The 15735-nt window shown below is 28.2% G+C and overlaps 1 protein-coding gene across 10 annotated transcripts in view; it reads left to right on the top strand.

Annotated features, from left to right (window-relative positions):
• The window catches only part of LOC107164091 (aryl hydrocarbon receptor spineless), a 62042-nt gene continuing 46307 nt past the window's right edge, over positions 1–15735 (top strand). For 5 of the 10 annotated variants that reach the window (XM_089226537.1, XM_089226536.1, XM_089226535.1 and 2 more), the window contains exons 1-2: positions 637–720; positions 8658–9113. In XM_089226537.1, coding sequence (XP_089082663.1) covers positions 9019–9113 — 95 coding nt within the window. In that variant the 5' untranslated portion in view covers positions 637–720; positions 8658–9018. Of the gene's footprint in view, positions 330–636; positions 721–8657; positions 9114–15735 lie in introns of those variants that run through there. The other 5 variants (XM_089226532.1, XM_089226531.1, XM_089226530.1 and 2 more) reach the window with 5 other exon arrangements.

Genomic DNA, 15735 nt, shown 5'->3' with positions numbered 1-15735 from the left:
GTCAAACAGTCCGCGAACGTATACCGTGGCCGCCGCGCCGTTTCCATCCGTTCACCGCGCGCCAGAACAGCAGTGTGCCTCGTCGTGCCATCGCGTACGGTGTTAGTGTGTGCGTGTGCGTCTTATTGTGTGTGTGTGTGTGTCGTGTTTGTGTATCCGAGTGCGCGGGCGCGTGTGTATACTTCATCCGTGTGACGAGAATACAATTTTTAAGTCGTCAAACCTACGGCCGGGGAATCGCAATAATCTTAATATTTTTGCCGCCGGTCTTGGGTTTTCTCCTTCGGCCGTCCGATCGTAGGTACATGATATACATACCTATCATACTTGTAAGTTATATAAGTAACCCAACTACCTATATATACCCATATCGACAGGACTCGCGTCAGCTTATTGTTTTCGACTCGATTTTTCCACTTATATAACATAAATATGTAGGTTCCTATATAGGTACCCATGTTTATTTAATATCAGTTATACTTCAGTTAGGTACCTATCTGTACAAGTACTCAAAAATATTATATATGATATATCTAGGCCATCCACACGAGGATCGCGTTCCGCCCGTGAAAAGTGCGCCAATATATTTTTCTTTATTACATATAGACAGCATAGATAATAGATACGCGATTTATGATATAGGTATGTGAATAATATAATAAATACAAAACAGTTAACCTGCACCAAAATCGTCCGCATATCGTTGCTTCGAGCTCAAACGTAAGTTTTTTATTACCTATAATAAGTGTATTCAGATTTATTATGCAGCGAAAACTATAATAATATATAGTACCTATCTATATATAGTTTGGTAGGCATGGGTGTTGATAACTATATAATATACATAATACATATTATTATTACAACGATATAGCTAAACGCAAAAGCGTCTATGTGTATGTATATATACATATATACATTTGGACTTATTCATAGAGGGTTGCTTCAAAGTCCGAACTCGAACTAATCTATAGATAGGGTGAAACACAGCATATATGAATAATTCTAATGTGATGTTTGGGCGGTGACATCAATGCCAAAAACATCGAATACAGAATTGATAAGATAAAACTTGTCTATAATTTCACGTTGCCTTGTCTATGTATATACCCTTTAGCCATACAAGTGATTTACCTATAAATAATATTCTACGCCTGCATTAGAAAATATTATGTACATTAAAAACTACGCATTAAATAATAATAATATTACTCTGGGTCTGGGTTACTTTCAAATCACAATAAAAATAATACAAGCTATTTAAGTTATAAATTTCTATATTATATAAGTTATTATATATAATAAATATATTTTATTTTCACCTCACAGTACTGTATCAAAATCTGCATTGAAATATTTTTAAAAATCATAATTTATATTCAAATAGGTGATTATAAAATGTATAGTCGACTTAAATATATATTTAGTAATAAATAATAATGTATATAAGTAGGAACTCACACTTATGTAGTGAAATTATTAAAATCGATTAACATATTTTTATGATGAAATCTATACAAAAATGTATAGGTATAGGTACGTATTTTACTATATAGGCACCTAATAAATTATAGTATCAGGAGAGAAAAAACATTATGATTTCTATTTTTTTTTATAAAATACAATCTCAAAATTGTGTCCTAGTTAGTGGTAAGTATAGGTCGAAAAGTGTATAAGATCATATAAATAAAATATTTGTTACGATTAGGCCTCAAAAAGTTATCGCTAATTATATTAAAAGATACTTATAGTAAGGTATTACCATATATAATATCATTATGTAAGATAAAGATTTTTGTTAATGGAGAACCGTATTGTTTATTAATTAAATATTTATATAGGTGGCAATTGTTATAATATTTAACAATCTCTGCTGTATATCTGAATTTATGATTCCATATTTCCATATTATAATTATCATGCGCATTAACTTGAAAAGATTATTTGAGATATTTTTTTAAATAATCGTAGTATAATAGGTATATTTTTGTAACAATTATTATAACAATATGTTCATTTGTTTAATGTAATTTCCAAATGATTTTTCACCTTTTATAAAGGAAGGAGTTGTATTATACTTTTTACCAAACAACTTAAGCGTGAAACATAAAAAATATTTATCAGCATACTTTATCTAACTATCTAAGACTTGGGATATTTAAATAATCTATACGACTATAATATACCTATAAGGCTATAAGTAGTTCGTATATATTGTAGATGTCCTATACGTTTTCAAAATAATTGAACCGGCCGGTAAACTATAAAAGTGGTAAAATATTCATATACACTTGCATATTATGTAGGTACCTATATATAATATGTATTATGCCGGGTATCTATCTCTTATGCATAAATTATAATTTACAAATCTACAAAAACTATAATTTATGTACCTGATGTTTTTTTTATTAAAAATAAAATCAATATAATACAAATATGTTCGTTGTTAAAAAAATAATTTTAACTTATAAAATATCGGTATCAGTAAGGTGTACCTATCATTATAATAATTTTGTATAAAAATTCAATTCGAGATTCATTAAAATATATAATACCTTTAGGAACATATAAATAAAACGAAAATTACACAAAGCGTTTAATAACAACGTATTAAACATTATTGTATTTTAACAAATATGTATTATGTATATATAACATAATATATAAATGGTCATGGTCGTGACTCGTGGACACTATATTTCCACTATAAAAATCGAGCGCTGTTAAGATTTTCTATACTAGATAATATAACACCAAATGTAATACAAAAACGTGTAGTAGTTATTTAAAACAAGACCCTAAAAATAAACATATAATATAAGCATTTATCTGATTCTCAGATTTTAAAATATTTAGTTAGCAAATAATTAAGTGTACCAACATAGGCTGCTATATATTTAACTACCTTATTCTAATTTCAACACAAAATATAATAAAAAATATAGGTAGGTATGTGAGTATACTACTAGTGTGCCTATACCTACTAATTTTTTTTATTTTTTTTTTTTTGGTAAAATGGTCTTAGTCTAGTAAAACTTGCAAAATTTTATAAATGTAAAAAATACTTATAAAATTATTTATGTTTTTATTTAGTATTAATTAGTTTAAGTGTATAAAATTTCTGCATGTAACAGAAATTGTTTTAAAATCATATCTACATATCGCGGCAAGTGTCTCAGTATAGATTGCCTAGATAATTTACCCACGATGTACCTACTTAGCGCACGCACATAAAAAAACGCTTTTGTCTTTTCAGTGCGATAACGGGTTTCCTACATATGCATGCTCAACAATGTATACCTACCATCGACCATCGCTCAGTCAGCACATAGTGCTTACCCATTAATTTTTCCTAAAAAATAATAATATGACGTGTTGCTGTAAGCATTTGCAAAAGTGTTAAAAAGGATAAAACATCACATTTAATACAAGGATGACAAAAATCATTGTTTTATTTTATACAAAAATATAATATTAGTGATACACCTAAGTATATAATTATTATTAGAACCTTAACTCACTAGTTACCCCTCAGCCCTAATTATTAATAAAACACATATCAAAGTGTATTTTAATTGAACAAAAATTGGGCAAATCATCTTTGTTATTGTATTTTCAATTAAGAAGAAATAAAAATAAACAAAAATATTTTTCCATCCATAAAAATGCTGTTTAATACTAATAAATATCAATACAATATAACAATTAAATAAACAATTTCCTTTTCATCGTAAAGTCGAATTGTGTGTAAGTAAATAAAGTGTAAGTAAATCGATGAGAATGTGCTTTAAAAAAAAATATTTTTATTACGATTTAAGTATCTACTTATATTCATATGTTTATTGTAATTGTCGAAACTAATGGTTCTCACCAAGTTTCTTAAAAAAAATATAAACTACTTAGTACCTACTTACAAAGTACGTGAAAATATATCGATTATTGATCACAAATTTAGAAGCTCACGTTCAAGTGCTTCGCATGATATAGGTGTCTAATGTCTATATATAGGTATATTGCACGACACAGACTATATAAATATTAGGTATTCGTATATATATATAACTTGTTGTTGACTGTCGGCATGCGATTTCTTTGGTGTATAAAACTGTTAGTTCTCGTCTATAAAAAATAATATTTTTTTTAATGTGTCTACAAAACGTCAGAATAAAAATGTAGTTAATGAATGTAATAAATGCGTTAAATAGGCTTCTTAATTCTTATGGCTATAGAAATTCAGCTGTATTATTTTTTAATATCCTTAATAGTATAACACACTATGTACCTATAGTGGATTTGGTCTAAAATATCTAGATTTGTATACAATTTATTATATTATATACTTTCGCAACATGACTTACCTAATCACCATAAGATGAAAAACAATTGTAAACTTAGCTGGCTCTTAGTAAGGTTATATTATATTGCTACGTTTTTTTAATATGATGAACGCTTATAAAATTTGACATAAAATCATATATTCATACTGTTATATATTATCTAATAAAAGATATTATTTATTAATTTATTATAAAATAGGCGCATTATGGACATTTTTTTTTGGGGGGGGGAAGGGGGTGGTCTAAAATTGTATTAGTAACATCCTGATAATTACTATTTTAAACTAAAATATAATTAAAGAACAGGGGCTGCTACCCATTGGTCTTGCTACCCTTCTTAATTATAAACTCGTCATGAATAGAGCTAGGATTTCAATACATTTGCAATCTTTTTTTGGATTGCCTAAAATATATATTTTGTAAACTATTCAGGACATTTAAATGACGAAATTTTCTAGATCATTTATTACTTATTTTAAGGAATATTTATGATTAAAACGAAAATAATTTACATTAGATTTATATAAATTAGTATTCATTTCCAAAATATTTATACTATGAAATTTCGTAATCTGTTGTTAAAATAACTGCATATGAATCAACTTTATTTAATGGCCCAATCGTCACACAACCATTAGTTTCAATTTTATAAACTTAACAAAAGTAAAATGATATTTTTATGTAAAATATAAATTGAAAAATAATTCTATTTTTATTATCCGAGGTAAAAATATTATTTTAAATGAATTGGTCTATAAATTCATTTTTGTTAGGGGGTTTTTCGGTTTTTATAATATTTTTTAGAACATAAAAATTCGATCTTAATATCATGACATAGTAATTAACTTCTTAGAATACTTTTTATGTGTTAATTCAATAAAATAGTTTTTGCTCTTAATCCGTAAGGAAACTTATAGTGGTTTGGGCCATTGATTGTCAAGAGTTAGTAAGTATTGTCTAACTTTAATTTACTATCTATAAAATATAAATTTATCACAATTCACAGGCGATTATTTATAAATGTTAACATTGTTTGTTGTAAATGTTTGCTTGGTTTATTGTTTAGCTACTAACTGGGTAGATTTTACTTAATAATTACTTGTGTAATATATTATTAAACTAAATACAACAATGGGCAAGATGTTTAAAAATCAGTGTGGAGAATTTCAACACTGTAAATACTAGATCTATTTGGGGTATTGTATAGTCCAAGTATAAGTGATTTATCAAATGTTAGGAATAATAATTTAATATCGACTGTGCTTTGGTTATGGATCTATTTTTTAGAAAAGCTCGAAATCTTTAAGACAATCATAAAAATTCTGAAAATATGAAAATAAAATCTTAAACATACTTGAGAAAAATCAAAAATTTTTCTAGTATCAAATATCATTGCAATGATGAATATTTTCTTCTAATTTTATAATGCATATTTTAGTAGTATAAACATCAGGGCTTGTAAGAAAAAAATTTCACGGGGACTAATAATACGTATATCCATATAAATGCGTACCATAAATCATTTTATGTAATATAATGTTTAACGAGTAATGCAATGCATAAACGCCATAAACAGTGATTGTGCAAGCATACTCATCCTACTTTTGCCCTGAATGGTATTAATACTAAGTTGTTAAAGGGGACACTTTTAACCACGTCAGAGATGGAGTACTGATCACCTTTCACCCTCCTCCACTTCAACCCCTATGCATTCTTTCTTGGTATATTTATATACCTATGACAGATGTATATATACATATTTTATCAACATAAAAGTACAAAATAGTTCTTAGGTAATGACTGATTAGTTAACAATAATAATATTTATTATTTATAATATAATATTATTATTTATTTATTATATATATGCTATGTTCTATATGTGCAACATTTGTTAAATTTATCTAATTATAAACAGAAAAATAAATAACTGTCAGTAATATAAAAAAATTATAAAATATCTTTAATAGTGGCTATTTCATATTTTAAATATAATTGCAACTTATCGTTTTAGCTTTCAAACATTTTGGAATAAAAAACACCTTTAGAAGTGTAGGTGACTGACTACGTTCAGAATAATTTTTCGACTTATATTTAAATTTAACACACGTCTTCTACCGTGGCTTATTTAATGACTGGTACATTAACCACCTATAATTACTATATAGCAAAACAATTTCTCCAGGTTCTTTTTAAAAGTTTATTTTGAATATTTACAATAAGTAGCTATATATACTATATTCAGTTATACTTATATAAGAATAAAATGTGATATACGTCTTTAAAAAAAAGCAGTGACTCAACAGCAACCTAATTAAAGTTAATATAATATCATAACATAAATGCGTAAAAACTTTATTTTGCAGTAGAAAATAAAAAAATTAGGACATACTCTAAATAATATATTATACCTATATACCCATAAGGCCATATTTATTCCAATATAATAATGCATAAATTATTATTACAAATATAATCATCCATTAGGTATACGACTTCTACTATGTTATATTCTTAAACTGCATAAATCACGTAAGTTTAAACGACAGGAAAAATATCTCATCGGCCGTATATAGATATATAGTGTATTTTGTTATGTGATGTCAAAAACAAATTACAATTTATTGCACGCAAGGCCGGATAAAATATTAAAATTATAACGAAAATGTTGTTGTACAATTGCATTCTGCAATCATTGCATTATAGAGAATAATATGTATTTATCTAAGTTTATTAAGTATTGAATACCTACTTATTATAACAAGTATTTCCATAATAAAATAATAATGATTGTTTTCGAATCGCAAGGAGAGTATTTTAATTCTATGCGATTTATTTATAAACGTGTGATAAATTTCAAAACACAATATAAAATATCTTTTTTTTTACTACACTGCAGGTACATGATAAATTATTAATAATAATATTATGATTTAATAACAGCATGTTTGCGCTGTTCCGACGAATTATAAATGTATCAGTGGGTGTATGATATAGAAGTTCAAGTTGATATATCACCTTATTGCTCGTTTTCAGTTTTTATTATACTGATGTATTAAAAAATTCGCATTCGCAAAGTAGCAAAACATGGTAAATGTAGTTTTTATGCCATAGTTTACATAGTATTCACACTAAATAAAAATCTTATTACTTATAAGTTATAAGTTGTCTAACTCAATTAAAAACTTTAAAAACATTAATGATTTTTTATCTTGATATCGTTTATTATAACTCTAATAACTTCCATGAAAATTCGATGAAAATAAATCCAGAAGCTATGCACTTCGTTTAAATATTTTATACTATGGAAATTCTTCGTAACATAATATTTAAATGTAGTTCGTACTTTTTTATCACGGGTAAACCATGATACGAGTATATATAGGGTAGGGGTTTACTGCTTTGTTAGGCAGTAAAAAAAATGGAACATTAAATCTAGTGTTATAACTTATAAGTCAATACCGACGTAACATAGAAAGGCGTGTACATAGTTTACTTACGATAAACATCAGTATAGTATGTTTGTATGTATAATACATATACCTACATATAGTTTGCGGTATTAAGTGGTATAGCTTTAAGTTAATCTGAATATTTTAATTCATATTTCAATGTGTATAGAAAATTGTCAACATTTTACTTGAGACGTGTGTACAAATATTATGTCCTCGTACTTTTTATACTTATAAATTTCTCGAAGATCAGCTTGTGAAGATATTAATTGTATTATTGTCAAGCTTTATTTAAACCTAGAAATAAAATGTAGGTATTGAAATGAAATATTAATAAAACAGAAGAGAAATATTAAATAATTTTTATTCTAAATAAATATTCTTAAAACCTCATATTGAACAGAAAATTATATTTTAAATAATAGGCGAATGTTTCGGTTACTTTCTTTGAATCATAATAAAATCGGTTTAGTCGAAAACCGTAATGGCGTGAATATTCGCGTTTTTCTATAATTTGTTTTTTAGTTTTTCTGGATATTCTGAAGTGCTAAAAATGATCCTCTTAAGAATCAAATAGATTTAACCACTAGAAACTAGAAAGTTTTAGATTAAAGCATTTATAGGTACTGCTCCTAAAAGCTAAAGATGAAGTCAGGGTCAGACACACACAAATACACCATTGTAATATTATGTCAATTGCTCCGCTTAGAATCCCAAAATAAGATTGTATTATTAATTATTATATAGTATATATAGAACCTTTTATAACATGTGACATTGGTTAAAGTTAATATTACATTTTTAATTATTCATATCTTATTATTTCTTGTCTGTATTAGTTTTTAATTATGACTTTTATCCACAGACTTAAATACATAACGGGCACGCGGACGTAACATTTGTGTCAGACAATAACGGATTGGCACTAAGGTCACACGCGGGCACCCAACGGGTCGAAGGTCACCACACCCATCGTACCATCGACACTCGGATGTGATGTAATGTGATATGATCGGCGGCCGAGTGACAACTGGCGCGCGGCGCTGACATCGCAGGTTGCTCGAGGCGCCCCCAAAACGGAGTACGTCACGGGGACGGGGCCATGCGGCGCCCCCCCAGCCACATACCATCAGCCACTGATCGAACACCACCAAAACCACGTGCAACACCATCAGCTGGTGGCCGCGTCCAACGGACAGTTGCGCGGTCAGTCCGGCGCCGCCGCGATGGCTGTGGCCGCGGTCACAGCACCGCCAGTCCAGTCGGTTAATCCGCTGAGCACCGTCTACGCGACTAAGCGGCGACGGCGCAATGGCAAGAGGTATACTACATTTTCATTTATTTTCTAGATTATTTTTGATATTTTAATATTATAATATTATGCTGGTCAATTTGCCCAAAAATTTGTGTACTACTATATGAAAGTAAAAACGTTAAAAATCGTTATCAAGTGATTTGGCGCATACAATATAATAGGTATTATGTAGATACGAGATTTTACCGCAGTGTACCTATAGCAATTTCTATTAATATTTCATTATATTTTTTTGATCTATGAAATAAGCATAACTCTTAGAACTATAGAAGAAAAAAAAATATTTAATTGAGAATTTCTACAAATGTGTGAAATAGAGTAGAATATGTTAATGCCCTAATTTTGATTTTGCCAGTTACATATTAAAAATATACAACTTTATAAAGCATTTCGAGCACCTATATGACGAATTATTATGGACTTCCGATATTAAAATTATTTACGAATTTTTGAAAATCACTATATTACAAGATGATTTGTAAATCATCAGATAATCGTGTTTGAACTCGCACACAATGTATAATATTATAATATAAATGTGTAGTGTTATGCGTATAATATAACCTAACTTACCTATACATGTATATTTATAATAGTATAACTGTCGCCGTTTTAATAGGTTTATAAAAGGTGAACAAAATAATTCCGCGAATGTAACACATACGCTGTCATCGACTCATCGTGACGTAAAACAATAGATTATGATGCGATGTACATATTATATATATATATATATATATAACATTAAACCTATTTAGGTACCTACATTACTTATTATATATATATATTATATATGCATTATATATATAATGTATATAATAGTTCTTTTTGGTGACTACCGCGAGTGAATGGCTTCCAAAAGGGTATCCATTCGTGTGACGTGCGCATATTATATAGGTGTTGTGTAGTACATCAACACAATTATCAGGCGTGGTGGTTTTTTTCAAAACTTTTTCTTGGGCGTCTATTATTGTTTTTTTTTTGTTTTTTTTATTATTATTATTATTTTGCTGTTCATGCTGATTGATACAAATCGATTGCGCGCGTCTATATGTGATATCATTATAATATATATATATATTTATATACATTATACATAGTGGGCGCCACGTGTGCTTATGTAATTGATGCATTTCGTACTCCCGCAGTGTGACGTCACTAGCTCCATTACCGAAGATTATGTTACACCGGTAACTTCGCGCACATATACCTTTATATATATTTATATATATATATATATATATATATAGATCATACAACGAAAGAATAACACACAGTGGATCCGGACCGGTAATGTAATGTTTGTCCATCACGCAATCGCGGGCACGGCCGAGGGGGCCACTGGCCATCAGTGTGAATATGTATATGTATAACGTATGTGTGTGTGTGCGAGTACATATGTATGCCATATGTGCTATAACCTTAGCGTTCCCGACCCTCCGTCGCTGTTCCCGGTTCCCGTAGTGCCCGCCCTTTGCAAAAGTAATCATCAGTGGTCAATTCCTATCGGTCGCTCGGCGCCCTCCGCGGGTTAAATTCGTGCGCACGTGTGTGGTGTGTATAGCGTGCATATATATATATATATATATGTGTGTGTGTGTGTGTGTATAGGTATAAGTACACGTTCCAGGGACAGATTTACGACTTATATAAACCGGGGTTGGGTGCCGGGCTATCCGGCCGTCGCCGTTGCTGTAATTACATGTTTTCCCTTCGTCCATCCTTTTATATATATATATGTACCTATATGTACAAAGACTAAATAGTTCGTATATATACGTTGTACTTATATATTATATACACTTTTCGTTTCGTATGTATTTATAGGTATATAAAATAAAGCTTAAATGTGTGTGTGTGTGTGTGTGTGTGTGTGTGTGTGTGACGTGTGTGTGTGAATGTATTCGTGTGTTTGCAGCAAATTACTTTTAGTGCTATTTCGGAAATTACCACAAGATGAACTCAAGATTCGATTTTTCAACCCTTCCGAATAAAATTACGGTCGGTATTAACTATTAATTGCACCACGGAGTATAAATACGACAATATTATTATACATTATACATCATTAGGGCTCGGATTTCAATGCATTTGCATCTTTTTTTTTGGGATATCTTACGCGATGCTTTCCAAGCTACAAATATGTTTCAAGTACTTCGCAATCTAACCACAATAATTTTTGGGGGCAATTTTTTGCTTTTTTTGTATTTTTAGCGGATTTAATCATTTTTAGGGCATTTTTTGACGGTTTTAATGCAGTTTTTAATTTTTTAGTACATTTTTGACCTATTTGTCGTATTATGACTAAAAAAATTGACTTCATTGAAATATAAGTACTACATAGTAATATAGTACTACGTAATAAAAATTATTTTCATTTTGATGAAAATTTTCATGTCACACCATCCAATTAGCCGATATTATTGCACACAACTAAACTTTTATCGGATTATTTTCTTATCGAGCGATAATATTATATGGGTGGTGTGCATTTAATAAATAATGCATTTTTTGAAACGTAATTTTTTGATATTTTTAGGGCATTTAAATCCGAGCCCTATACATCATCTTACCTGCGCTTGTAACTCTTGAAGTATTGTTGTATCGTTGTATGATAATAATGAACGTATTAAACCTATTACGTATTATACCTATTTATATTTTATTAGTACTTATATATAGTGTTAAATGATAATAAATAATAACATATTTGAGTACAATTATGTTTCGGGTGGTTTTTAAATATATTTGTGTACATTATATTATTTGATATCATTTATTATTGATATTATAGGTAGGTAAAAATCTAGTAAGTGAATGTAAGAAATGATCAGTAATAAAAGATGGTACATAGGTAATTTTTAAGAAGTATTAAAATATAATTTAATAAAATTAATAAATAGATGATTATACTTACTACAATAATATTTATAAGTATCTATTACACTATAGTGACATCTAATAATATATGCTAACCACTAGGCTCTAGATTATACAAATTGAAAATTAAAAATATTTTCTAGGACATCTCAATCGTTTATTGATGTTTACATTTTAAATATCTTGTTATAAGTTTTTTCAAATTTTAATTGTTATAACTCACTTTAAACATTAAAATAGTAATAAAAGCCTAAAATACCTTAGAAAATATTCTTATTTTTAATCTTGATAATGTCTGTTCATTCTAATATTAAATCTAACAACACTTAACCGATTCGGCGGAATGAAAATTTGCAATTTTGTCTCCATTTACTAACGCGTAACTACCAAACTTAGGGTCGGAATAATCCAATTTTCTCTGTTATTTTTAATATTGAATTTAATTGACTATTCAATATATAGGTAATTCGAATTTAATACGTCATCCATTGCACTCTTAAAGGTATCTAGTTATTCACTTTGTAAATAGTAAAACTAATATACAGCGACCTCCCCAGTTTTTATAAAATCAATAGAACAGAAACCAATCGTTCATCTGGTAGGTATATGAACATATAGATATATGTATTGTTCTTCAGAAATAATTTTTTGACGATAGAATATTTATTTAAACAAACCAAAGATTTGTTTTTGTCATTTAAATATTTAATTAATTTTAAGTGAACTTAATTATTATTAATATCTGAAGATGTTGTTGGTTCTGAAAATGAGAATAAAAGAAAGTTATTATTAATTTCTAGATTTTAAATATTTATTTTTTATAGAATATCCTAAATGATCAGGACCTATCTTAATTAGAACTTGAGATGAAAATGCAGCATTATTTATATGAAAGATAAAAATAAGCTAAATATGTTTTTATAAATTAGGGATTATTTGTTAAACAGCAAGATTTATTATAAATACTGAAAATTTGTTTCTTTCGAATGTACTTATTGAGATTTTAATGAAAACATAGGGCGAATTGCAATTTTGTCGTAAAAGCAGTTATTATCGTACTGTAAATAATTATATTTATGAGAAATAAATTTCATTAAGTAAATTAAAACATCATCACCTTTAATTCTAATAGTAAGAAAGTAAAAAATTCTCTACGATACTCTTTAATTTCTTACTAAAATTTAACAACTATAGACACCATCATGCAAATATGGCTTCAATTCCATACCTAATGGGAATGGGATAAAAAGAAAATAAGATAGTATTATACCAGGCTCGGCTCAAGTGCTTAAACTCACCTAGGCAAACTTGAGTTTTGTCGCCCCCTACATGTAAAAACTACATCAAATTTTTTTTTTACATTAACAATACTGAAAAAGTCTTATTTTTGAGTTCATTTTATTTATTTACATAAAATTAACAATTAATTAGATTAATAAGTACTGAAGTCGAAAATCGAAGCATTTTTAATGCCCCCAAAACGTGATGAGACACAAAAAAATAAAAATAAAAACACACATCATGGTAAAATCAATACATTCATCGCTCCGCTCAGAATCTAAAATTATAAAAACATAATAAAAATGTAAACATTTAATTAGAACTTGACTACAAAAATGTTAAATGCCACCCCTAAAAAATGCCTTCGTAGGCGTGGGCCCTTGAGCCGGGCCTGTATTATACTATATAGCATACTAGTATCAGCGATATTTTATGGTGTAATAATTTACTATAATAATATAATTTACCGATTTAAATTATTAAACACTTAACTTTACTGATGATTTGACTCATAAATGCATAGCAATATTAGTATAACATCTGTTCATTGCATTTCATAAATGTCCTAATTTTGTCAATATTCTCCAATTATTGTGTATTAAATGAGACAAATACATTGTGCCCTATAGTTATATAATTAACTATTCAAACAAAATATTATTATTAAAGTATCTTGTATCTACAAATTACAAGTTAATTCCAAAAAATTATCTGAATAAAATATACAAGACAAGTTATAATCTGCTATCTACACTCGTTATATATACGATTTAAAATATTGAATAAGGAACAAATTCTATGGTCTTTGATAAACCTATAATTTATCAAAAATGATAGGACTTGTCTAATAAAAAATTATAAACTTAAAATGATCTAGAGAATATTGTATAATTAATTATATACATATTATATATAATATAAATATTTATTAATATTTAATATTAGGCATACTATATTATAACATACCATTAAATTGTCATAGAACTATTGCGTTAGAACTTAAAACGCATATCTTATAACGTACCTATATATTTATAATTTACGTTTACCATTTGTAACTGAAAACATATTTTTTACACCAACTTGATTTCCTTGAAGTTAATATATCATAATATTCATTGTTAAACAAAAACCTAAGAGTCTTATTATTTTTTAAAACTTAGTGAAACAATAATAGTTTTGAAAAATTTGTTATGATACAATATGTTTTGTTAGTGCTTTTTGGCGTGTATTCAAATCAAGTATTAATACTTTATAAAATGTACGCAATATAAATTCATAAAATAATTGTGAATATTTTTCATTGAGTAGCTAAAAATTGTTTTTTATTTTTATTGAATTTATTTGAACAAAAAATAGTCTTACGACTATAATAATATTACATTATAATGTCAGCTATTCTCAATTTTTGAAATGGGCATCACCGACGTCTTGTACAATCATATATACCTATATATATATTAAATCACGTACGGTAGGTATACGGTTTTTAAACTTATGTACAACAGACACGGGCCGGTATAGAAACGTCAAAAGTGATTTTTAATAACAAACTATATACTAGAAAAAAATAAAATCGAGAACAAACCCGTTGTGAGTGCGTTGTACACAACAGGGATAATTTGAGGTAATTGCTGGGGTCAGAAGACGTCTAAAATACATTTAAATTATACGGTTGTCCTGGTTGAACGCGGCCTTTCTCCGATTCGCCGACGTTTTCCGCGTTCTAGGTAAAAAAAAAAAAAAAACATAGGTACCTAATAATAATAATAGTGAGAGTATACACGAAATAAAAAAAGAATACATCGAGTAGTGTTCGTTCGATTCATGTGCTAGCATGTGTATGTGTAAATTGCTTGACAGGTGAAACCGTACTTTTTACATGGGCACATGGAAATTTATTACGCAAATTATCGTTTTTATAGCACAGATGTAGTGATGTATTTTTATATTCGCGAATTCGAATATTATATAGATATAGGTACTGTCATTTTTTTTTTTTTTTTTATACCACTTACCATCACGATTCATTTATTAGTTAATTTCCAAAACGAGAAAATTAAATATTATGTTTTCTAAAAGGGGGATAAACCAGCTGGTTCCAGCGCATAATTGCTTATTTCTAAGTTATTCACGTCGTACATTATTATATATCTTTACCTATATAAACATTAAACAATATTTTTCTCTAATTTTAACAATAGATTAATTTTTTCGTTGGCTGGATAGTTGTTTTGCGCGACGAGTGACGGGATTAAATAATGGCAAAAGATTGTAAATTGTATCATATAGCTCGACTGTCAGGTTCACCTGTTTGCTACCATTTATGACGTTAAAAATTTATATTTATAAATATTTTTTATCCTTATCATTTTTTAAGTTTTTTACTTTTTTGAATGACAACATAGAGTTTTAATTTCATATTCCAAAGCAGAATATTTTTCTAAGTATTTTGATTCATAATAAT

This window comes from Diuraphis noxia, unplaced genomic scaffold (assembly GCF_037042655.1).
Source record: "Diuraphis noxia isolate RWA-SAM2 unplaced genomic scaffold, SU_Dnox_SAM2 contig0004, whole genome shotgun sequence".
NCBI classification, from domain to species: domain Eukaryota; kingdom Metazoa; phylum Arthropoda; class Insecta; order Hemiptera; family Aphididae; genus Diuraphis; species Diuraphis noxia.
Note: the sequence above shows the minus strand (reverse complement) of the source record. Positions and strands in the feature narration are given on the sequence as shown.